General features: G+C 43.4%; 3 protein-coding genes across 9 annotated transcripts; 2 read left to right on the top strand and 1 right to left on the bottom strand.

The window, feature by feature from the left end:
• The first annotated feature begins 238 nt into the window (after nucleotides 1-238).
• On the top strand, nucleotides 239-3694 carry LOC115102786 (zinc finger protein 37-like). Of its 2 annotated transcripts, none has more exons than XM_065005600.1 (4): nucleotides 239-552; nucleotides 1053-1168; nucleotides 1347-1431; nucleotides 1554-3694. In XM_065005600.1, exons 1-4 carry the CDS (start codon nucleotides 360-362, stop codon nucleotides 2516-2518), a joined length of 1359 nt encoding a protein of 452 aa, XP_064861672.1. In that variant the 5' UTR covers nucleotides 239-359; the 3' UTR covers nucleotides 2519-3694. The 2 variants fall into 2 exon arrangements, with proteins under 2 accessions (XP_064861672.1, XP_029478936.2); XM_029623076.2 differs by having other exon boundaries at nucleotides 239-603.
• Nucleotides 3695-3902: 208 nt separating this feature from the next.
• LOC115102785 (E3 ubiquitin/ISG15 ligase TRIM25-like) lies at nucleotides 3903-12727 on the top strand. 2 transcript variants are annotated; one of them, XM_029623075.2, is made up of 8 exons: nucleotides 3903-4010; nucleotides 4199-4481; nucleotides 8198-8515; nucleotides 9537-9629; nucleotides 9720-9804; nucleotides 11499-11588; nucleotides 11823-11882; nucleotides 12010-12727. In XM_029623075.2, exons 2-8 carry the CDS (start codon nucleotides 4212-4214, stop codon nucleotides 12540-12542), a joined length of 1449 nt encoding a protein of 482 aa, XP_029478935.1. In that variant the 5' UTR covers nucleotides 3903-4010; nucleotides 4199-4211; the 3' UTR covers nucleotides 12543-12727. The 2 variants fall into 2 exon arrangements, with proteins under 2 accessions (XP_029478935.1, XP_029478934.1); XM_029623074.2 differs by having other exon boundaries at nucleotides 4196-4481.
• A 1096-nt stretch (nucleotides 12728-13823) lies between these two features.
• tox4a (TOX high mobility group box family member 4 a) lies at nucleotides 13824-22179 on the bottom strand. Of its 5 annotated transcripts, none has more exons than XM_029623072.2 (9): nucleotides 22101-22179; nucleotides 20446-20511; nucleotides 20012-20308; nucleotides 19629-19883; nucleotides 17226-17630; nucleotides 16564-16644; nucleotides 15694-16446; nucleotides 15460-15614; nucleotides 13824-15287 (listed from the first exon to the last, which is right to left on the bottom strand). In XM_029623072.2, exons 1-9 carry the CDS (start codon nucleotides 22104-22106, stop codon nucleotides 15230-15232), a joined length of 2076 nt encoding a protein of 691 aa, XP_029478932.1. In that variant the 5' UTR covers nucleotides 22107-22179; the 3' UTR covers nucleotides 13824-15229. The 5 variants fall into 5 exon arrangements, with proteins under 5 accessions (XP_029478932.1, XP_029478933.1, XP_029478928.1 ...); XM_029623073.2 differs by having other exon boundaries at nucleotides 20012-20305; XM_029623068.2 differs by lacking the exon at nucleotides 22101-22179 and adding an exon at nucleotides 20699-21343.
• Nucleotides 22180-23845: the final 1666 nt, after the last annotated feature.

Here is a 23845-nt window from a genome sequence, read left to right as displayed (position 1 = left end):
TCTTGTGTGCATGTGTGCTCTTGTGTGCGAGAGAGACAGAGAGAATAAACCGTCATTTCTATTATTTGTCATGCATTGAAACTGTACCATAAAACGATAAAAGATCAAAGCAATATGTCTCACTGTTAGAATTATTTTATTTTATATGACATGATGACATATGACCATATTACGCACCACGCTTTCCCGGAAATAAAGTGAATTTGGCGCGAGACGCTGAGCGAACTTGGTGATGGAACGTCAGAGACACGCCCCCAGCTTCTCCTACCATGTGGTTGATATAAACACAGTTCACTTTCGTGACAAGCTTTTTGGCTTCTTACATTTTCTTAACTGTGCGCTCATTAACAGCTGTCAGCATGTCTGTGTCCGTCGACGTGAATTTTCAAACCCAGATTGTGTCTGTTTTGGATTCACTTACAAAGGTGGCCGTCGTGGAAATAACGAAACTGTTCGAGTGTCACTTCCTTGCTAAAGGAACCACCGTTCTCATTGAAGGGCGGACAGAGCAAAATGAAATCCTGCAAACGGTGGACTCCGTCAAAAAGTCAGGCAAGAAATTTCTTCGCAGTATCGGAGTTCAAGTGGATGAGGAGTTAACTGGTATATGAAAGTGTTACTTCATCACACTGTAACGTTGTTGCTGTTAAGATCCCAGTGAAACATAGTTTACAATCTCATCCAACGGATCTTGCTGCTGGATACTTTGTTGAAACTAGCTAGTACAATCATGTTCTCGGGGGAGCCATATGTAAAATTGTGTCACATATGGATAAATAAACACGGGTTAGTTTGCGTGATGACTCAGTCTTATTATTCTCGCTGAATGTGACTGAAATGCAGTTTTTATTTATGACATGTTGGAAGGAATTGGGATACTGCAAAATATAGATGACTGACAAATTGTCAACAGACAACATTTGAAGCAAAAAAAATTAAAAGTTATGCACAATTAGTGATTTATTTAACCTCTACATTGTTATGCATGTCAGTGCTGATCAAACCAATGGAATGTTTGTGTGCTTTTCTCTCCCCCCTTCCATTCCCTCTAGCCCCAAAACAGTGCTCCGTCTCAAAGGTGAGCAGTGAGGAGGGTCCTGCACATCATATCACCCTGCTGGAGGCTAATCAGCCTGCTGACCTAAAGTGCTATGTTCTAGAACACAAGGTAAGGTCAGTGAATCAGTGTTTGAGGTTAATGTGATTTGTGAACCATAAGATGTATTTGGTGTTTGTTAAAATAACCCATGGCGTTTTGACCTGTAGTGTAGGCTAATTTGAGTTGCTGACACCTGTATTACAAGAGCTAAGTATTTATATTTTTTGGCTTGTCATCCATCTGCCAGGATGTGGAGATGGTGAAGGGGAGCAGTCTGGAACCAGAATCCCCAACAACCACTGAGCCAGAAGGAGAACAAGTTATCTATTCCAGTAAACACATTAATTCTAGGTGGCGGTGAAGCTATAGATACATAAATATGTTTGTTAGAAAGACTTTGTATATAAAGGGTTGAGGTTACCATCTAACAACTATTTAATTTTCTGTCCTCTAGCCCCTAAGTATCCAAACCACCTCTCTGGTACTGTTCAAAGCTCCCCAACTAAGCAGAAACTCCAGCCCCTCAAGACAGAATCAGAGAATGGAATGAACACAGAATGGGTGACTAAAGTCATCTGTCAAATGGTCCCAAAGGCAGAAGAGCAGTATTCAACACCACAGGCAAATTGTAAAGAAAAGCCTATCCAGGTGGAGCCCCAAGAGGCCAGTGTCAGCACCGCAAAGGAGACAGCCTATAGCCCGTCCACCTCAGATGGGGCTTTGGCTCCTGAACAGGCTAAGAGAAAGTTGACATCTATGGGTGCATTGGACCCTCCCTCTGCAGTGAAGAATAAAAAGCTGGACCAGATGATGATGATGATGAAGAAGAAGGTGGATTTCAAGCTGGACCAGACCTCCCTGGAGCACAAATTGACGAGGGCCTGCTCGGTGCTGCTGGTGAACCTGCTTTTGGTGCCTGGAGGGAAGAAGGCTAATGGGAGCTACTGTCACAACAGCAAGAGTTTCCCCATGCCCAAGGACCTCAAGACCCACCAAGGCCTCCACACAGGCCGGCGCCTTTGCTGCTTCACTCAGTGTGGGAACGATGTCTGGCGGCTTCAAAGCGTCCTCTCCCCGAGCCACTCCTACGGTTGCAAGATCTGCGGGAAGAGTTTCAAACGCAGGAAGATCTTGAGGAGGCACGAGCGCTTCCACAACGGGGAGAAGCCCTATTCATGCTATCAGTGCTCAAAGATGTTCGCTCTGCGGAAAAGCCTCCGCAGGCATGAGAGGTTCCACACGGGGGACAAGCCTCACAGCTGCCTCCAGTGTGGGAAAAGATTCCGGCTTAGGGACAATCTGAAGGCTCACCTGCGCTTTCACACAGGTGAGAGACCTTTCATCTGCTCCAAGAGCTTCAGAATCCTCAGGAACCTTGAGGAACACAGCGTTGATCACTTGGGAGTGACAGCGAAGTAGCTCACTTTCCGACAAAGAGAGCTGTTCCTAAGCATTAGCACCTAGCAGCCTTTATCGGCTGGTTGTGTAAGCCGCATTACAAAGCTTATCTACCTCTAACTGAAACTACTAAATGTCCATTCCCCATTTATAACTTATCGTTCAGCATTGGTTGTTTTTGAACGATACTATGATTGTAAATAACCATTATGACGGAAGATGGGGACAGTGGAAAGATCTGAAATGAGGCAGTCAACCATCCTGCGTTGGTTTGGATTGTCCAGACTGATCATCTGAGTAAAGCATTAGTGGACACTGATGTTATTAATAGCCATAATGTTTTTCCAGGCACTGATTTATGCCTAGTCCTAAACCAAAAAGTTATTGCAATGGAGATTTTCTATTGAGCATGCTGGACTAGGCTTAATCTGGGTCTGGAAAACTGGCCCCTAGGTCTTTACACAATTTCTTTGGCCAAAACACTATGGACATGGAACTGTTGCATGTCTCTTTGAAGAATACATAGCGTTGTACATTGGCCAGGGCTGAGATTAGTGTGAGGTCTTTCTCAGACGATCTGTTTTCATGATACATCTTTTCACTTTGTAGTAAATACAAACAGATTGTTCCTTTGTGTATTTTGGTTTGTAAGTAGTTGTAAAGGTAGGCTTAAATTGTTTGTTTTATACTTTTATCTTGAACCATTATGCCAAATACTATAGTAATGCAGCAACTGTCTCTCCTTATCTTTGTTCATAGTGCTGTTTTTGTCAGGAAAACACCATCCTTAAACTTCCCTGACGTCTACACAGGAAAAAGTATCTAAAGACACATGACTTAGTTTAAAATTAAAAGAATGGGAAGTATGATGCAGCCTTTAATTTTGCAAATACACATTTGAATGTTATCTGTAGAGAGAAGTTATTTCATATTTTTTGATTGAAGCTGATGTCTGACTTGTGATTTGCTGAAGATATAACAAATATGAATACATGGCTTTTATTTTTAATCCAAAATTGTTTGGGGGGGGTGTTCATCCATTTTAGAATAAGGCTGTAACATTACATGTGGAAAAGTCCAGATGTCTGAAAACTTTCCTAATGCACTGTAATTCCCTGCGTTTGCGTGAAAAGGTCTGTTTTATGGTATGTACTGTGGTTGGCCCTTTTGTCTGGCAATAAAAAAACACCACTTGTATTATTGGTTTCACTAATGCCTTGTAAAAATTGACACATCAGAAGTGTCTGGTTGTGTGAATCTCGTCTCTTTTATTACAAACGTTAATGTATGTTACAGTAGTTTATTTTATAGCGTATTAAAGCTCATTATTAAAAAAGTAGTTCAAAAGATATAACTGCAGACTACTTCCCTGTTGTGAAGTGGCTCCAATGACAGTTGAGTCTAGCCCCGCCTCCAAAGGAAGTATACACAGGGCGCTTTGCTTTCACTTTTGAATGTTTGCACTGTATACAGTGAAGTACACACAGGCAAGGACCGAAAGCTGATTTTACAGGTAAATTATTGCATTTTGTGTGATTTAGCGGCAGTGCACAGACCTTCCCATGTCTAATTGCCTACTACGCTAACATGCCATTCACTTCAGCAGCTGGCTATTTGAAACGGACATTTTGGAGCACCACCTACAGCAGTCAGGGGATAATTCATTTCCTTTTAACCTTATACTCAATCTTTGAACAGCAGGAAAGGGAGCAAGATGGACGAAGACTGTACCATTCCTCTGTCAAGCAAAACCCAGCTTGAGGTGTTGCTGACATGCCCAGTGTGCCATGACATATTTAAAGACCCGCACCAGCTGTCCTGTGGGCACAGCTACTGTATGGTGTGTCTGGAGGGCATAATAGACTTCGGTTCAAACATGCCCTTCCGCTGCCCAGACTGCAGGGCCTACTTTGGATCCACGATTGACGTCCAGAAGAGCTATACCCTGGCTAACATCGCAGAGGACTTCAGAGAAAACCTAAAGGTGCACCTCTCAATTTGTTCACAGAGCTGGTTTATTACTTTTGCCAAGAATTCTGTTCCATTTATCATAATTTGTGTCTCTATCGATCTGTCAGACCCGAGGCCATTATGAATCACTACGCAGGGCAGACATTTGATTTCCATAGGCTGGCCAGCTATTTGTGAACGATTTTAAAATGGGTGTAATAGTAAAGACCATAGGCAGTTCATGTGTTTCAAGTTTTTGGAAGCTTACCATTTATCCTACCATTTCTACTGATATGCACATTTTCGTGGAACAGTTTCCTTTCCTCTCAAAATCATTGTCATCTAAAAGTTCAAATTCAACTATGGTGAGAGCACTAGCCTCTGACACATTGATACACTGTGATCCATTGGCGGCTAAATAAGTGAGAGCATAGAACTCAAGAGAGAACTTCAATTATCAACTAATTAAAATACATAATAAAAACAGGTGAAAATATCCTGAAAATATCTATTTTCCGCCTGTCTGCCTCACTTTCTATCTGTCTTGACTTGAGTTTTTGCTAGTGAAGTTTTCACGTGGTCAGACCGGAAGCTGTAACAAATTTGGAACAGTGGATCAACTCGCCTATTCCGGGAGCTCAAAGTTTCCTTCGCCAGTGAGCTGCTTCTTCTTCGGTGGGGTTTATCGGGGTTGGCATCCAACGTTGTGGTGCATTACCGCCACCTACTGCAATGGAGTGTGGGCCAGCTAGAGAAACTAAATCCAGCCCCGTTGGTCTTAAAAATAACTACATATTTGAGACTATATCTAATGACGTTCTACTCGATATTCTCTTTAAACTACTTCCCTGTATACCCTTCTGGTGAGCTTGGGACAGAAAGCTGTTTTTATGGCATTTCCACTGGATATATGGGATCACCAGTTATTTTGCTCTTTCACACACTGGCTTGGTGATTATTGAGGCCGGGAGTGTTGGAATGATTTTCAAATAATGAGGAACAATCATTCCCAATAGCTGTAAAATAAAAAAAGAAATAAAAAAAAGCTTTGTTGACTTGTGTGAGGCAAAGAAAACAGTGGTGAGTTAAGACCAGTGGCAATTTTAGCATGTAATTCTTGGTGGGGCAAACTATATTTTGTTTATATACAGGTCAGCAAAGCCAATAAACAACGGTAAATAATGCATTAATTGCACTATAACGGTGATAAACGGTGCCTACAAACTGTTAGGGCCTACATAAAGTTGTGCCAACAGCAGAGATTTCTTTTCAGCATCGTGGAGTGAATCCTTACCCCTTCTACACCTGGCTATCAGCAGAACCTTGTCTGGCAGCGAAACAGTTCATTCAGCCATGTTTACTGCCTTTAAAAAAAACATAGCTGATATGGCTGACTTGCTTAAACAAATGAGGTTTCTACTGACAATTGAGATGTAAAAACTATGGCATAAGGGAATGTTGAGCGGATAAGAAGCTATCTGTAACTTCGATTAAGACATTAATGAGCGAGCTAAGACCGGCATAGTCAATATAACTATGTGTTGAGCACTTTTGAAATGTACAGCGACAGAATTCAGAATCCATGGGCCTTGCTTACAGTATTCTCCCTGTACAAGTCAGAACCATAGGATAAATAGAGGGGGCATATCTTACAATATTCAATAATGGCATTTCTCTAAAACAGGCTATAGGCTACATGTGCACCACCAAGTCAGAACAGTAGGCTAAATTGTAAGGGGGAAAGTGCCCAAATTATTAGGGTGAGTCACATGGGCTACTAACAGCTTTCTACACAACATACAATTAGTATTACTTTCTTAGCTACAGTATAGATATCTCCCTGGCATATTACATACTTTATGCAGCAGCATATAATATATTTTTGGACTCACGGTTGTGCTGTGCTCACTTGAACAGGAAGGCAGGGCGGCTGTCCTTCTTGTGGTCAAATTTTGTCAGGGAACTCTGGCATTCTCTGTATTGATGGTGCCTTAAAGGAAACTGGTAACTCGGATAAAAACAAGGTCGAATCATGACGTCAGTGATCTTCAGGTCAGCGCTTCAAAAAGAGGCCAGAGTTCCCGACTTGGAATTCTGAGTTGGATGACCGTTCAAAATGTATTTTCCTAGACAGAGCTCGTTTTTTTCCAGTTCTCAGTTGTCTTTAACTCACTGAACTCTGAGATTTCCTAGTTCTGAGGTTCCAGTTGTTTTGAACGCTGCAGAAGTCATGCTGGATTGACAGCATGGCCAATGTATTCAACCTTTTCTGGAAAATAGACCCTTAAACCCAGACTTGGACCACACACCCTCTCCACTGAATAGCAGGCAGAGGAAGCAAAATAGTGATTGCTTTGCAACGCTTGTAGTTAGCCTTCCTTCCAAACCACTCAAACCACTACGATTTCAAACTTGTTGTGTAATATTTATGTCCAATGGCCGATGAGCACTGATACTTTTATCTCTAATTTCTCTACATATGACAAGGACTGAAATGGATTTGCCAGTAGATTGTCAACGTGATTCCTGATGACTGCATGCTAGTTAAGATTTTGAAAGTATGATGTTGACATGATCAGTCAAATCAAAGCTACGTTAGATATAACTTGATTTGTCATTTTATCTGTGGCCAATGACCTTGAGCCTTCTTTTATGGGCACTTCTAATGTAAATCTATGACAGCACCCAAGTAGGCTTGAACTTTCTAGCTCTCCCTGTAGTTTTTGCGGTGACGTATTGTCCCCATGAGTGACAGAACACTGAGCCAATCCCGGACGTAATTAGAGAAGATTGCCAACCTCTATGCTCCGTATTTTCCGCTGGCTGCCCCTCCACCACAGACAGCACTGAGCTAGGGCTGCAACACCTGCAGCTTTATTAACTCAATAAATGTGTTTAGAAACTGATATGTGACACACATTAATGCCAAAATAACATGCAGAATTGGCATGACCTTTTTTGGGATTATTGTATACATTTTTATTTTAGCTAAACCGAAAGGACAAGGTAAAAATCTGTTCTGCCCTTGAGCAAGGCGATTAACCCACTGTTACCCGGGCGCCGAAGATGTGGACGTTGATTAAGGCAGCCCCCCGCACCTCTCTGATTCAGAGGGGTTGGGTTAAATGTGGAAGACACAGTTCAGTTGAAGGCATTCAGTTGTACAACTGACTAGGTATCCCCCCTTCCCTTTCCTAAACAGATGGGACTCAAAACCGAGATGCTCATGTCTCCGCCCTAACAATGGGAGTCTTTGTCCCAAAGGCGGGAAGACGGGCAACAAGCTTAGGTCTGCATATTATTCCCGTAGAAACACATTAGGCTTATACTGGACAGATTTTGTGAGCCCTCTCGCTTCGCCTCTTCCTCTCTGCTGAAACTATATCACCGGAGAAATCATTTGAGCAAGAGAAACAGCGCCCCTCTATATATAGCCCATATATCTGATGCTGTCTGGACAGAAATCGCATGACATGCCATACTCTTTTGATCCAGACAGCATCAAATACATGGTCTACACATACTGAGACAGAGGGACGCTGCTTCGCTTGCTTGGATGCTTTAACTGAGATTGATGCGTCTCTCAGTCAAATAATTGATAAATATTTCAATATCTCATTTGGGAGGGCAAGGAAGTACGGTAGGGCGGGCCCATAACTCTGGCCCTGCTACCTGTCACTAGATTGGTTTTGCTAGATTGACTTATAAATTAACCATGATTAACTGATTGATTTTCTGATTTAATTGAAGGCTAAGAAGACAGAGAGTGCGTATTGTGACTGCTGTCCAGAGAAACAGAGCCTGGCAGTGAAGACGTGTCTGAAGTGTGAGGTGTCACTGTGTCAGGAGCATGTCCAGGATCACCTGCAACTCCCTGCCTACATGGGACACCCTCTGGTCAAACCCCTGGGGGACCTGAGCAGGAGGAGGTGCCCTGAGCATGACGATGAGGTGCTGAGGTACTACTGCTCCATGTCGAAAACCTACATCTGTAATATCTGTGCCATGGACAAGAAGCAGATGAACCTCACCGTTGACACCACCAACGTTCTGGGCAGAAAGCTGACTGTGAGTTTTTCCCCTCTCTTCTTAAGGATAGCCATAGGAGAAATATATATACAATGCTAGTTTTACATTCTTGATTTATTTTCTGTTACCCTCCTTCAACCAGAGTAAATGGGGTGTGGTGTGGCGGGGTAGGATTTGGGGGGCAGAGAGTTTCTCATACACATAGTACACTTCCAGGCAAGTACTGTAGAAATCCCAGGTCTGAGAATGAAGTGAGGTTCTTCCGGTCTTAATCCAAAAAAGGTTGTCTCTCAAACACAAACTATATTGACTTTATTACCCCACCAGGGGAAAATTTGTTTGTTTGTGTACTTAAAAGACACAAATAAATAAACCAGAAAACACAGAATGATACACACACTGCCCATGCAGAATGATACACACACCACCCAGAGACACGGATACACACACCACCCAGAGACACTGCCCATGCAGAATGATTGGCACAATATTGTAATGTATAATATCGCAGACAAACAAACACATCGGTATAATAGCACTATTTAAGCACAAGTACATATACACGGAGCATACCAAACATTAAGAACATTTACCCTCAGAACAGCCTCAATTCGTCGAAAGTGTTCCACAGGGATGCTGGCCCATGTTGACTCCAATGCTTCCCACCGTTGTGTCAAATTGGCTGGATATCCTTTGGGTGGTGGACCATTCTTGATACACACGGGAAATTGTTGTGTGGAAAACCCAGCAGCGTTGCAGTTCTTAATAAAAGCCGGTGCGCCTGGCACCCACTACCATACCCCGTTCAAAGGCACTTCAATTATTTGTCTTGCCACTTCACCCTCTGAATGGCACACATACACAATCCATGTCTCAATTGTCTCAAGGCTTAGAAATCCTTTAACTTTGTCTCCTCCCCTGATTGAAGTGGATTTAACAAATTACATCAATAAGGGATCATAGCTTTCACCCGGTCAGTCTGCCATGGAACAGAGCAGGTGTTCTTAATGTTTTGTATACTCGGTGTACAGCTGTGAGTATGTGTGTAAATGGGTTTCAGGCATTTATGGAGCAGCAGTTCCAGGCGCTAGAGGGAAAGCTACAGGAATGCAAGGACTCTGTCAGCAAGTTGAAAGAAGACTTCAAAAACGAAGTTAGTCCTACGTTTGTGCACTCTACTGTAATGCTTTGATTGTTTTTTTGATTTGTTGTGAGATTCATAGTTTTATTTCTCTGTGCACAGAGGCAGAACTCTAATTCCAAAGACTCCCGCATTAACAGTGTAACTGTGGTGTTGCTGTGCCTCTGGTTCATTGTCCTTTATTATGGTGAGTAGATCTGATAATGACGCAGTCAGTCACGACTTGGATATAGTATTAAATGAGTCATTTACTCTCTTACTTGCCCCAAATAACATTGTCAACCATTGACCTGCATACACTTGAACTTCAGCAAGGTGTATGTGTGGGTGTATCAAATCAAATTCTATGGCTCACATACATGTGATTAGCAGATGTTATTGCGGGTTATAGTGAAATGCTTGTGCTTCTAGCTCCGACAGTGCAGTAATATCTAACAAGTAATGTCTAACAAAGTACACCACATAAACCCAATACACACAAATCTAAGTAGGAATGAATTAAGACTATATGCATATGGACGAGCGATGTCCGAATGGAACGGACAAAGGTACAGTAGAATAGTATAGAAAACAGTATATACATATGAGATGAGTAATGCCAGATATGTAAACATTATTAAAGTGACTAGTGTTCCATACCTTAAAGTGGCCAAGTAATTCCTAGTCTATGCCTATAGGCAGCAGCCTCTAATGTGCTAGTGATGGATGTTTAACAGTCTGATGGCCTTGAGATAGAAGCTGTTTTTCAGTCTCTCTGTCCCAGCTTTGATGCACCTGTACTGACCTCGCCTTCTGTATGATAGCTGGCTGAACAGGCAGTGGCTTGGGTGGTTGATGTCCTTGTTGATATTTTTGGCCTTCCTGTGACATCGGGTGCTGTAGGTGTCCTGGAGGTTGGGTGGTTTGACCCCGGTAATGCGTTGGGCAGACCGCACCACCCTCTTTCAATTGTGCATCTGTAAACCTGAGGGTTTTAGGTGACAAGCCACATTTATTTAGCCTCCTGAGGTTGAAGAGGCTTTGTTGCACCTTCTTCACCACACCATCTGTGTGGTTGATCCATTTCAGTTTGTCAGTGATGTGTGCCTCAAGGAACTTGAAGCTTTCCACCTTCTCCACTGCGGTCCCTTCGATGTAGATAGGGGGGTGCACCCTCTGCTGTTTCTTGAAGTCCACGATCATCTCCTTTTTGTTTTGTTGACGTTGAGCACCACTCTCCCAGAGCTCACACCTCCTCCCTGTAGGTTGTCTCGTCATCGTCGGTAATCAAGCCTACTACTGTTGTGTCGTCTGCAAACTTGATGATTGAGTTGGAGGCGTGCTTGGCCACGTAGTCATGGGTGAACAGGGACTACAGGAGGGGGCTGAGCACGCACCCTTGTGGGGCCCCAGTGTTGAGGATCAGCGGAGTGGGGGTGATGTTTCCTACCTTCACCACCTGGGGGCGGCCCGTCAGGAAGTCCAGGATCCAGTTGCACAGGGCAGGGTTCAGTCCCAGAGTCTTGAGTTTAATGATGAGCTTGGAGGGTACTATGGTGTTGAATGCTGAGCTATGGTCAATGAACAGCATTCTTACATGGGTATTCCTCTTGTCCAGATGGGATAGGGCATTGTGCAGAGTGATGACGATTGCATCGTCTGTGGATCTATTGGGGCGGTAAGCAAACTGAAGTGGGTCTAGGGTGTCAGGTAAGGTAGAGGTGATATGATCATTGACTGGTCTCTCAAAGCACTTCATGACAGAGGTGAGTGCTGCGGGGCGATAGTCATTAAGCAGTTACCTTTGCCTTCCTGGGCACAGGCATAATGGTGGCCATCTTGCCTGAGTGTGTGGGTGCACGTGTGTGTGTGTGTCTGATGAACATTTTGTCTCCATCACAGCATATTGTTCCTCTCTGGAAAATCAAAACCTCACAGACACACTGAAGAAACAGGAGACTCTCTTGCACGATGTCTACTCCTCCGTGGCAGGTGAGAAGCAAATAAATAACTTGTTCTTTTCGGATGATCAAACTTGAAGATTCCTGTACTGTAGAAATAAGTAGAGCTGCACGATGTCTACTTCTTCGTGGCAGGTGAGAAGCAAATAAATAACTTTTGTTCTTTGTGGATGATCAAACTTGAAGATTCCTGTACTGTAGAAATAAGTATGGCAATACATCTTTGTTGCTGTGGTAATAAGCGATGTGATGTATTTGTTTACAGAATTCATAGTTGACAATCCACCAAAGGGCTACAGAAATGCAGACACCAGAGAAGCCCAACGTAAGCAGTGATACAATGGGTCTAAAGTGTGTGTGTGTGCGTCAGTCTATCACTGATCTGATGTGCTTGTTTGTGTGTGTATGTGTGTGTGTGTCACTGATCTGTGTCCCCATTTTGTCTTTCTTAGGTGCGCTGACTCTGGACGTAGACTCGGCCAGCCCTTTTCTCAAAGTGTCCCTTGACCTCCAGTCTGTGGAGAGAGTGGAGGACAAACTGTCCCTCCCCAGCCACCCCTCCCGCTTTGACAAAGCCCCCCAGGTTCTCACCACCCAGTGCTACTCCTCTGGGAGACATTACTGGGAGGTGGAGGCCAAGGGCTACTGGGACATCGCTGTGTCCTACCAGAGCATTAAGCGCAAGGGGACTGAGGGCCCTGTTTTTGGCCTCAACAAGGAATCCTGGAGCATCACACACAATGCAAAGGGAAATCTGTTTGCCTACCACAACAAGATGAAGAGGGAAATCGCCAATTCATTGAAAGGCAACAGAGTGACAGTGGTGGTAGACTTTGCGAAGGGAACCATCACTTTTTCTGAGGTGAATATCAACCTGACCCAGCTGCACCAGTTCAATGCTCAGCTCAGTCAGCCTGTGTGCCTGGGATTTGGCCTGTACCGCGTAGATCCTCCCAGTAGAGTCGCCATTATAAAGACCCAGTAGTGGCCCTCCACGGCACACTCATCACAAAGCACTGGACTGTAGAGAATAACCAAGTATTGTCTCTGCTGAAACAAACATGTAAATGTTTTACTACAACTCCCGTTGTCTCAGGTTTCTATTATACAAATAATGTTGACATTATTCTATTGCATCTTGATTAAATAAAAGTTTAAATGATTGTTTTACCTGATGTGTCCATCAACGTATTTTTGTTTTTACATTATAGTTGTTTAGCAGACGCTCTTATCCACAGCGACTTAGTGTATTCATCTTAGGATAGCTAGGTGGGACTACCACATCAGTCATAGGTACATTTTTTTTCTCTCAAAGTAGCTATCAGCGAAGTCTGTGCTAGTAGTAAAAAAAAAAATTGCTCTATTCAATCCGCATGGCGGATGTTCAGCTTGATTGCAGTTTAAAGGCAAAGTTCCGCTTTAGCGGAGACCCCATTCAAGATAAACGTGCCATTTGTCAGTTCAATCTGAAATTACTTTTACATGTCTATCACGGAATCTGTAACTCTTTAGCTTTACAGATTGAAGTCAAGTGAGAGTTAAAAATTTTTTTTTAAATCCTTACCTGTTCTAATGTACTTTTTGGGGGTGTTTTAATTAAGATACTCTTTGAAGAGGTAGGGTTTCAGATGTTTTCGGAACATGGGCAGGGACTCTGCTGTCCTAGCGTCAGAGGGAAGCTTGTTCCACCATTGGGGTGACAGAACAGAAAAGGGCTTTGACTGGGACAAGAGGGATATGCCCTCCCATAGGGGTGGGAGGGCCAGCAGACCCGAGGTGTCAAAACTAAGTACTCAGGGGTGTAGGGTTTGAGCATCGCCTGAAGGTAGGGAGGGGCAGTTCCCCTTGCTGCTCTTTGTAGTAGATGCATCAACTGGAAGCCAGTGGAGTGTGCAGAGGAGCGGATTGACATGGGAGAATTTAGGAAGGTTGAACACCAGGTGTGCTGGGTATTCTTTAAAAATTGCAGGGGTTTGATGGCACAAGTGTGGAGCCCAGACAACAGCGAGTTGCAGTAGTCCAAACAGGAAATGACTAGGACCTGCGCGGTTTCCTGTGTGCATACCCATGGGAAGTAGCAACCCAATTTTTAAAAAATAGGCCTTTATTACTCCTGTATGAGTGGAGAATATTTTTGTTTATTGTAAAGGATGTATTAAGTAAATTCAGTGAGAGGCTCATTAATTACTGTTGGTCTGTCGCAGCCATCCCTTTTAGCACAAACATTCACCACTACTCACAGTAAATGAGACACCAGAGTTTGAGCTCTATCTTCATTGCTCTTTTATTTAAAAATAATGGAATAACATGAAAGTCAAATTGACCTTGATTTCTACAGTCATTTATTCACACCGGACTAGACACAGTGGACCTTTATTTTACAATAATGAAAAGAAAGAAAGTCTCTAGAGCCCACTAAACTATATGTGAACAGAAACCAAGAGCCTAGCATGATACCACTTTCCTCAATCTGATATTTTCACTATTTCCTGACAGTTACTTAAAAAAAGAGATGCTGAGAACCTAAAGGCAACCAGCAAAAGAAAGGTGGGTATCAAATATTTATCCAAATAGATAAGAATAAAGATGGAAAACTTTTTAAGAAGCTTTTGGCTGTCAAAACTGACTTCAAAAATAAAAGTATGTGGACACCCCTTCAAATTAGTGTATTCGGCAATTTCAGCCACACCGTTGCTGACCGGTGTATAAAATCGCGCACACAGTCATGTAATCTTCATAGACAAACATTGGCAGTAGGTTGGCCTTACTGAGCTCAGTGATTTTCAACATAGCACTGTCATAAGATGCCACCTTCCCAACAAGTCAGGTTGTGAAATTTCACCCCTGCTAGAGCTGCCCTGGTCAAATGGAAGTGCTGTTATTGTGAAGTGGAAATGGTCTAGGAGCAACAACGGCTCAGACGTGAAGTGATAGGACACACAAGCTCACAGAACGGGACAGACGTATGCCGAAGTGCACAGAGCCCTGATCTCAACTCCATCGAACACCTTTGGGATGAATTGGAACGCCGACTGCGAGCCAGGCCTAATCGCCAAACATCAGTGCCCGACCTCACGAATGCTTTTGTGGCTGAATGGAAGCTCGTCCCTGCAACAACATTCAAACATCTAATGGAAAACATTCCCAGAATAGTGAAGGCTGTTATTGCAGCAAAAGGGAGGACCAACTCCATATACATGCCTATGATTTTGGAATGAGAGGTTCGATGAGCAGGTGTCCACATACTTTTGGTCATGTAGTGTATGTCAACACGTGACAGCACTATGATCCAATGTACCCTCTGGAATAGAGCCCTTTAGAACCCCACTATGATTTCAGGTTCCTCCATATGGTATACATCCTCTCATAACACCATCATTGTGAATGGACCCGTTGACAAAGTATGCACGTCCGAACAATACAACACACAGAAAAATATATACTTCACACCCTGTCCTCGCACGTTTTATCTCGGCCGCTGTCCATCTCTAAATGAATCCCATGTGTTACGTTGATCATTTCCTTCCACTGGGTCGCTTGGTGGTACATGGCACTCTTCTCCAAATGCCATTTCTTCCTCTCATCCCACTCAGTCTACCTTAGGCCTGTTATCACCCCTGACCCAACAAGACGCAAATCACAATTCTCCCCTTGTCTGGGTGTGGCCGGTCTTTACTTGACAACCATGGTGTTGTGATTCCTGATGGAGCACCAGGCCATGAAGATATCCCTGAAGGAGAGAAAGGGAGAAAAAAGACTTGTCTTTTTAATTTTTAAGTCAACATAATCAATCACGTTCCTTTTTCTATTCCAACAACTTCTACTTAAACTTCCCAAAAAACAACAAACTTTTCTCACAGAGAGAAAGGAACTCAAATACGTTGATATCCAAACCCACAAACCTGCAGTGAGTGGCGACACATTCACTGCTGCAGTACTCTTTGTCCCAGTCCGTGCTCTCTATCGCAGGGTTGGTGCATCCTACTCGTACACAGAGAGTCAGGGGGCCAGAAGTAGCGTCAGTGGCACGTGGAGACACATTGAACTCCATTTCCATCTGAAAAAAAGAGGTGAAAGTTGAGCAAGAAGCCGAGAGGAATATCGTATTTAACATTGGGTCAGAAACCACAGCTAACCTCTCCCGAAGTGAACTCTTCCGTAACCAAATCCTCATCCGCACTCGTCGTCAAGTCAGTGGACTTCGCCAACTGCAGAGCCACTGTAGGGGTAGAGTATGCTGATGCAGGCACAGCGGAAGTGGTGACACCAATTGAGTGGGCGGTTGCTGTTGTCGTAACAATAATAGGCAAGGATGAGTCTGCCTGCAAAGAGGCCGGGACTATCTTGATCTGTAGTGGAGGGGGAGGTGTGGCGGTGATGGACACAGGAAGCCCCGGCCCGGCATTCCCTCCTCGGGGCTTGGCCTGTAGGGGAGGCGGGGCTGGGGAATGTACCATCTGCTGGAGCCGCGGGGGAGGAGGGGCGTGCTGCATCTGCAGCAGAGGTGGGGGCTGGCGTGGGGCTGAGGGCAGCAGGGTGCGCACGCCGCCAGGGAGCACCGTCACCATGGAGTTGGGTATCTGATGGAGCTTAGCCCCGGCCTGGAGCATCTGTTTGGAGATGATGATCTTGGTGATGGTGGGGGTCAGGGTCGGGGTGGCTGTGGGGCCCAGGGTGGGGGGCTTGCAAGCTCCTGTGCGGGAACGCGTGGTGACTTGGGGGACGTCCAGAATAATGTTGGAGGCGCAGATGTTGGTGATGGTATTCTGGTCTGCGATGTGTTGGGGGAGACGGGGGGGGCGGGCGGGAGCCAGGGGGGCCAAAGGCACTGGCTCAGGTATTGGAGGAGGTGATGGTGAAGAAGCTGTGTCCATCACGTCAATGGAGGGCTGGGGAAATGAGTACATTTATTGAAGAGGTAACAATAGCTTCTAGACATTTACAGTAAAATATTGTCAGCGCTACAGTCACGGTTTCCAAGCAAAGACAGGCCAAGAGCTTTTTACCTGTGAGAGCTGGTTGGCTCTGTAAGCTGCTAGTGCCTTCAGGTACTCCTTTTTCGCTGCTTCCGTCTTTCTCTTATACACCTAATAGTGACAGGGTATAATTACAGAAATAAAGACGTGAGTAAAGGCTACATTTTAAAAATTATATATTTTTTTACCACAAACATCCTTGAAATTTTGTAAATGTACAGTTAACTGACAAAATAAAGGAAACACCTACATAAAGTATCTTAATAGAGTGTCGGGCCACCACAAGCCACCAGAACAGCTTCAATGCGCCTTGGCATAGATTCTACAAGTGTTTGGAACTCTTTTGGAGGGATGCAACACCATTCTTCCACGAGTAATTCCATCATTCGGTGTTTTGTTGACGCTGGTGGAAAACACTGTCAGGCACCGCTCCAGAATCTCCTATAAGTGGTTCAATTGGGTTGAGATCTGGTGACTGACACACACCCTTTAAACCCTCTATGCTTCTTTGAGACCCCTCTTTCAAAGCCACAGATCTCTTTTTCTAGCCATGGTCATCAAAATAAAAGAATAATTAACTCAGGAACCACACCTGCTTTTTAATCTATTTTGTATCCCTCATTTACGCAAGTGTTTCCTTTATTTTGGCTGTTACCTACATGTGTATTAGTCAAAGTGTATGTACTGTATACCTGTTTCTGCTCTTCCCCAAGACTGTCCCACATGGAGGCTACTATCGTGGACACCTCTCCAAATGTGGCGTTGGGGTTCTGGCCCTTGATGGCAGCCTGAGTGTCCCTGAAGAACAGGGCGTAGGCAGAGACTGGTTTCTGGGGCTCGTTGGGGTCTTTCTTCTTTTTCCCCTTCTTCCCTCCTCCAGGCCCTGCCGTAGCGGCCACCATGGCCGGCTTGCCCCCGCCGCGCCTCACCAAGGCAGGGGAGACGGAGGACGAGAGCATGGGGGAAGAGGCTGGCATGGTGGAGAGGTGGGAGAGTACCGCAGGGGAGACAGACAGGGACATCGGAGAGTCGACCAGCACACTCTTCAGGGTGACAGCGGGACCAGTGGACAGAGAGAGACGGGGAAAGATACAAGGCTAGATCAGCAGATTTAGTAAGATTTAGCAAGACGCACCTTGCCGAAATTATTCAGACCCCTTGGATTTCTTCCAAAGCGTGTGTTAAACTGGGATTCAAATGGATTTAATTGTAAAAAAAAAAAAAGCAAAAAAATACTAATGGTAAAGTGGAAGAAAAATTAAAAGAAATGAGTGACCCAATTAGGTACCATTTAAATGACGCTTAGCTTATAAAGCCTTCATAAGTGCTACATAAATGTGTTACAAAGAATCTATAACCATTTGTCATGCTTTATAAAGGGTTCATAATTGTGGCACAACTGAGACATAGTCACCCATGTATATTGTGACATAGCCCACGGTCAAATATGATATAAACATGTGCTTCATACAGCGTGACATTTCGTGCTGAAAGATGGCATACGCTCTAAAGTGAAGTCACGTTAGTCACATTACACCTAATTTCGTTCCCAGACACTTTCGTCCAAATGTGTAGGCCTGGTGGTCCAATGCATCAAACTTCATTAGTTAGGGTTTGGTTTAAAATACAATTTTAAGAAGATAAATTGTAGAAATGGGTAGGGCTTATATATACTTATGACTTTTGACTGTGTAATGTAGTGACGATTACAAAAATGACCAAAGATTTACAACTCAAATATATAGTCATTGCATAAGTATTCAGCCCCTTTGTTAAGGCAAGCCTAAATTAGTTCAGGAGTCCAATTTGACTGTGTGAAATGAATAGGGGTTGATATGTTTAAATAACTAAACCCTCTGTCCCCCATACATACAAAATCTGCATGGTCCCTCAAGCACAGATTCAACTACAAATACCAGGGAGCTTTTCGAAAAGCCTCAGAAAAAAAAGGGCACTGATTGGTAGATAGGTAATAACCAATCAGACCTTGACTATCCATCTTAAAACATGGTCTAGTTAATAATGATGTTGTGCACCGTGTATTAAACCACCCAGACACCTCAAAGATACAGTAGTCCTTCTGAACTGAGCTGCAGGACAGGAATGAAACCGCTCAGGGGTGTTACCATGAGTCCATTGGTGATTTCAAAACAGCTACAGAGTTCAATGGCTGTGATGGGAGAGAACTGGGGATGGAACAACAACATTGCAGTGACTCCACAATAATGACCTAAATGACAGAGTGAAAAGAAGAACACAAATGTACAAAATATTCCAAAACATGCATCTTGTATGCAACAAGGAACTAAAGTAATACTGTAAAAGAACATGGCAAAGAAACACACTTTTTGGCCTAAATGCAAAGCTCTGGGTTGGGGAAATGCAACACACCACTGATTAACTGCCTCCTTATTTTCAAGCTTAGTGGTGGCTGCAGAATGGTATGGGTATGCTTGACATCGGCAAACACTGGGGGAGTTTTTCAGGATAAAAATAAACAGGATAGGGCTAAGCATAGGCTAAATCCTAGAGGAAAACCTGCTTCAGTCTGCTTTTACACCCGACACTGGGAGAGGAACTAACCTTTCAGCAGAACAATAACCTACAGCACAAGTCTACACTGGAGTTGCTGATCAAGAAAACAGTGGATGTTCCAAGTCACAATTTTGACTTAAATCTGCTTGAAATCCTATGGCAAGACTTGGAAATTGCCGTCTAACCATGATCCCTAACATCTTGACAAAGCTTGAAGAATTTTGAAAATAATAAAATAAAAAAAATATTTAAAAAATAAAAATCGGCAAATATTGCACAATCCAGGTGTGCAAAGCTCTTAGAGACTTACCCAAGAAGACTCCCAGCTGTAATGGCTACCAAAGGTGTTTCTAACATGTATGGACTCAGGGAGCTGAATACTTATGCAACAACTATATTTGACTTGTATTCATCTTTTAATAACGTTAGAATTTTTGTCCCACTTAGAGAGTATTGTGTGTAGATTGTTGACAAACATGACTTTTGTAACACAAAATGTGAAGAAATCCAAGGGGTCTGAATAATTTTCCAAGGCACTGTATAAACAAACATACACTCACCCTGAAGTCATCCATGTCATCATCCTGGAGGGAGCCCGCTGGAGAGGGCGTGGCAGACAGCTGGTCAGGTGATTTGGAACGAGACAGAATGTTCCCGCCATGAAGGCCAAGCCCGAGCTGGGCGCTCAGATCTGATTGGTCAATAGTGGTTAGCTGATTGTGTCCCAATAGACCATGATTCATGTCACCAAGTGGGACATCAATGGTCATTGGAGAGGAGCTGCTGAAATGGGAGCCAATGGAGTGGCCAAGTTCCTAGAGTGACAAGGCCAGGAGCGTTTACTTAGCATTAGCGCTTAACAAAAAGCATTTTAACAAAGCATTAGCATTTGAGAAAAACATGTTCTTGATGCACAAAGCTATTCATAAAGTACACTACTTACCACCCCTAGTGTTGAACTGAGCAGGGCCCCCCCTCCAGGCTGGCTCATCACCCCCAAGCTTAGGTGCTCCAGGCCCTGAGAGGTTGTGTTCACATAGGTGGAGGCAAAGGAGGGGTCATTGCCCCCCACCACAGCATTCCTCACCAGGCTTCCAGCACCCGCGAGGCCCCCTGCTCCAGCTGAGAGTTCCCCAAAATGGGAAACCACGTCCCCCACACTGAGTGCAGTGTCCGGGTCCAGGGAGATTGGAGGGATCTCAAACACCTCATCACCAAGACTGGGGGTATGGAATGTCTGCTAAACAGAGAGAAGGAGAAGGACAACTGTTAATGGGAAAGATACATTGCATGAACATGTTAAGTGTAAATACACTGCACAATGTCAATAATATGTAGTATGGAAACTGTGCAAGCTTCTAGGATCATGATACCCACCTCAGAGGATAGAAAAGGATGACCTGCCCCAGATATGGTAAGGTAATTATCACTGCCCCCTGGAAACTGCAAAACAGAAATGGGATTTAGTACTTGTTTTCTCAGTACAGTGGATCACAGCTCCTTTCAGTCCCAACATATCAGGCTCAATTGGGACAGTCACTTGACTCGCCTGCAGACGCATACACAACATAGGTTATTTTCATTTCGTGTGAATACTCTTTCCCACCTTGTTTAGAAATAGGCCCCATACCTTGTTAATTGGGTCGTATCCATTATAAGCCTGTGCTTCCAAAAACTCCGGGTCGACATTCTGACCAGTGCCATCAGAAAGTTCAGAGTAAAAGTTAAGATCCATCGTGACAGACCAATCAAAATTGTGCGACTTAACTTCGAATCAACCAAGATTGGCGAGCTCTTTGCAGCTAATGTAGCTAGCTAGAGATCACCATCATGCCAGACAAGACGAATCAATCGACACACGTTTTCAACTGGTGTGCTAGCTATAACCGCTAGCAGTACATAAATAAAGGTAGCACGTCCAACTAATGTTAGCTAAGTAACCTCAGTTCACAAAATTAAATTGCAAATAACTGATTTGTTCAGCATTCTCAGATAGATACTTGTAGCTCATCAAATGAAACTCAATTCGCTAACGTTAGCTAGCTAGCAGGCTAGACAACAATGCTAACGCCAGCTTCCAATGAAGCATTCGGATATAGCTCACGCTTGTTGTTATTTATTTTCTTTTCTATTTATTTTCTAAGATCTTTGTTCCCCATAAGAACCGAAATCTGACCGTAAGATATTTAGCTAGCTATCAGGCAATTTGTCAAAATCACGTTGCTCGGGCTAAGTCAGCCACCTCGACCAGGCTCGACGTTGTGATCTAGCCAATTAATATAGTAGTCGAACAAGTCTGTCTAATCGAGTAAACATAATCGATCGCGTACTCAGGACTAAAGAACATTTCAATGGAAATATCTCTAGAATATCTCCATTTATTTAACCTTACTGGACAACATAGTAATACAACTCTGCTCAGACCTATCCAAAATGTATAGGAAATTTGGGATATGGGTCAATTTTGAATTATGCCCAACAACTTCTCGAAGTGTACACTCCCCCTCGTGGAATTTTAAGGAATGGATTGATGTGAGAACGGAGGAAACTTCCTCAATGCCAATCCAACACTCTTTATTGTGATGGACATAAGACTAAATATATGTTTCAATACGATCTGATCATCCTAACTTGTAACGGTGTCCATTAAAATAGATCGTTATACGTGTTCTTCGATCTAAGTGTGTGTGTGAGAGATCAGCTCGGGTAGGAGTTGCATGACAAAGCAAAGGAGTTGAGTCCAGCGAGAGAACCTCTTGTTTACATTGAAAAACTAGCTACTTATACAAGTTAGTTAAATATTGTCATAGTAAAAAAAGTGGTGTGATATGTAGGGTTTATTAGCTAAACAAATAACAGCCAGTGACGGTCGTGACTGTTGGTGAAGTTAACACAATCGTGGCAATTTTGTGAGATAAAATCAAAAGCTAGTTCAAGTGGCAAGATGGCAAAAAAGATGAAGGCGTTCAGTAGATTTAGCTAACAATCATACTCGATCTTCAATAACGAAATATTCGTAAACTATATCTTACCTCCATCCTCACTACATCGGTCCGCTGCTTTCCTAATTCTATTTTGTGTTTCCTCTTTTCGATACTTGGCTTCCGGGTTTCCTTGGATTTATTCTGGGGAAATGACGTCACCCTGTAGCGCTTTCTTTGACTTCTTGGTACCGATGATAAACTTAATTAAAACAAGTATGACAAATCGTGCCATAAGAATGGTATTTACAACAGTTTTCACATACTTATTCAAATGAGTCAAACAGAACAGTGAAAGTTGTTTAACAAAAACATGCTTTATTCCCTCATTCTCAACTTGAAGAAAACGAGTTGCCTATACAGTGCAAATCAAAGTAATACAAAAAGTGATGTCAGATCAGATAACGTTTGATCACATAACCCAATATACCTCAAAGAAATGGATGTGTGTGTACAGTCAGCTAATACTGTTTTTGCTAGACTACTAGAGCACGGGTCTTGGTTGCTGAACGAGAAGGAGCCCGAAGCGTTTCTTCCGTGGCACTCCGTGCGGAGAGAACTTGTCGTCGGGGGAAACCGACACGGATGGGCCGAGCTGGTGGGCTGGCCCAGAAGGTTCACCTTCTAAGATTGAAATAATGGGTTTGTTACAGCCATATGTAATGAAAAGCGGACAGTACTATGCAATCAGAATGGGTTAGTTAGTGCCATTTGGAATGAAAAGCGGACAGAATTACGCAATTAATGGCATTCGAGTGTAATTAAACAGTTCAAATCCAGGGAAAGAAATATTGAGGAAGAAAAAACGCAGATACCCAGGAAATGCTTACCTTCAGCGTGTACAACCTCTCTCCATTTTCGTTAAGGTAAAACTTAAGGAACATGGTCGCGCGCTCACGCTAAAGATCTCTACAAGTTTGATGGATGCTTCCAAGGTGAGAAAAAAAACAAAACACAAGTGAAGGTACCAAATAAGATGGTAGACCAGATTCCATCCTTCCCAGTAGACTGATCTCCAGTGACTACATTTAAATTGATAGTTACAACAAACTCTTATTTATGCGGGAGCAAATTTCCACGTGTAACGAACTTCCAGTATACTTGTACTGTTCTTGTGCCCTCGCTGCCATGAACAACCGCGATATTGGGCAATGGGGTTCTGCCGTTTACAATGGACTATCCCAAATCACCTTCTAAATACATACAGTACCAGTCAAAAGTTTGGACACCTACTAATTCAAGGTTTTAATTTTAATTTTAACTGTTTTCTACATTGTAGAATAATAGACAAAACTATGAAATCATGTAGTAAACAACAAAAAAAAGTGTTAAATCAAAATATTTTTTATATTTCGATTCTTCAAAGTAGCCACCCTTTGCTTTGAGCACTTGTTGGGTCCTTTCCTTCACTCTGCGGTCAAACTCATCCCAAACCATCTCAATTGGGTTGAGGTCGGGTGTTTGTGGAGGCCAGGCCATCTGATGCAGCACTCCATCACTCTCCTGGGTCAAATAGCCCTTACAAAGCCTGGAGGTTTGTTTTGGGTCAATGTCCTGTTGAAAAACAAATGATAGTTCCACTAAAATGCAAACCAGATGGGAAGGCATATCGCTGCTCTATGCTGTGGTAGCCATGCTGTTTAAGTGGGCCTTGAATTCTAAATAAATCACTGACAGTGTCACCACACACACAGAGGTAATCCATTCACCTACTCTGCGTCTCACAAAGGCATAGTGATTGGAACCAAAAATCTCAAATTTATACTCATCAGACCAAAGAACAGATTTCCACTGGT

Source organism: Oncorhynchus nerka, linkage group LG20 (assembly GCF_034236695.1).
Source record: "Oncorhynchus nerka isolate Pitt River linkage group LG20, Oner_Uvic_2.0, whole genome shotgun sequence".
Taxonomy (NCBI): domain Eukaryota; kingdom Metazoa; phylum Chordata; class Actinopteri; order Salmoniformes; family Salmonidae; genus Oncorhynchus; species Oncorhynchus nerka.
This window is presented reverse-complemented; position numbering and strand designations above follow the sequence as displayed.

What these genes read in the sequence shown, in the direction of transcription:
- LOC115102786 (XM_029623076.2), top strand. Translation starts at nt 360, where the DNA reads ATGTCTGTGTCCGTCGACGTGAATTTTCAAACCCAGATTGTGTCTGTT. An exon ending in AGTGGATGAGGAGTTAACTG is followed by an intron (nt 604 to 1,052) that starts GTATATGAAAGT and finishes CATTCCCTCTAG; the next exon opens with CCCCAAAACAGTGCTCCGTC. An exon ending in GCTATGTTCTAGAACACAAG is followed by an intron (nt 1,169 to 1,346) that starts GTAAGGTCAGTG and finishes TCCATCTGCCAG; the next exon opens with GATGTGGAGATGGTGAAGGG.
- LOC115102785 (XM_029623075.2), top strand. Translation starts at nt 4,212, where the DNA reads ATGGACGAAGACTGTACCATTCCTCTGTCAAGCAAAACCCAGCTTGAG. An exon ending in TTCTGGGCAGAAAGCTGACT is followed by an intron (nt 8,516 to 9,536) that starts GTGAGTTTTTCC and finishes AATGGGTTTCAG; the next exon opens with GCATTTATGGAGCAGCAGTT. An exon ending in AGACACCAGAGAAGCCCAAC is followed by an intron (nt 11,883 to 12,009) that starts GTAAGCAGTGAT and finishes TGTCTTTCTTAG; the next exon opens with GTGCGCTGACTCTGGACGTA.
- tox4a (XM_029623068.2), bottom strand. Translation starts at nt 20,803, where the DNA reads ATGGATCTTAACTTTTACTCTGAACTTTCTGATGGCACTGGTCAGAAT. An exon ending in GATACGACCCAATTAACAAG is followed by an intron (nt 20,512 to 20,698) that starts GTATGGGGCCTA and finishes TCTGTTTTGCAG; the next exon opens with TTTCCAGGGGGCAGTGATAA. An exon ending in ATCCTTTTCTATCCTCTGAG is followed by an intron (nt 20,309 to 20,445) that starts GTGGGTATCATG and finishes CTCTCTGTTTAG; the next exon opens with CAGACATTCCATACCCCCAG.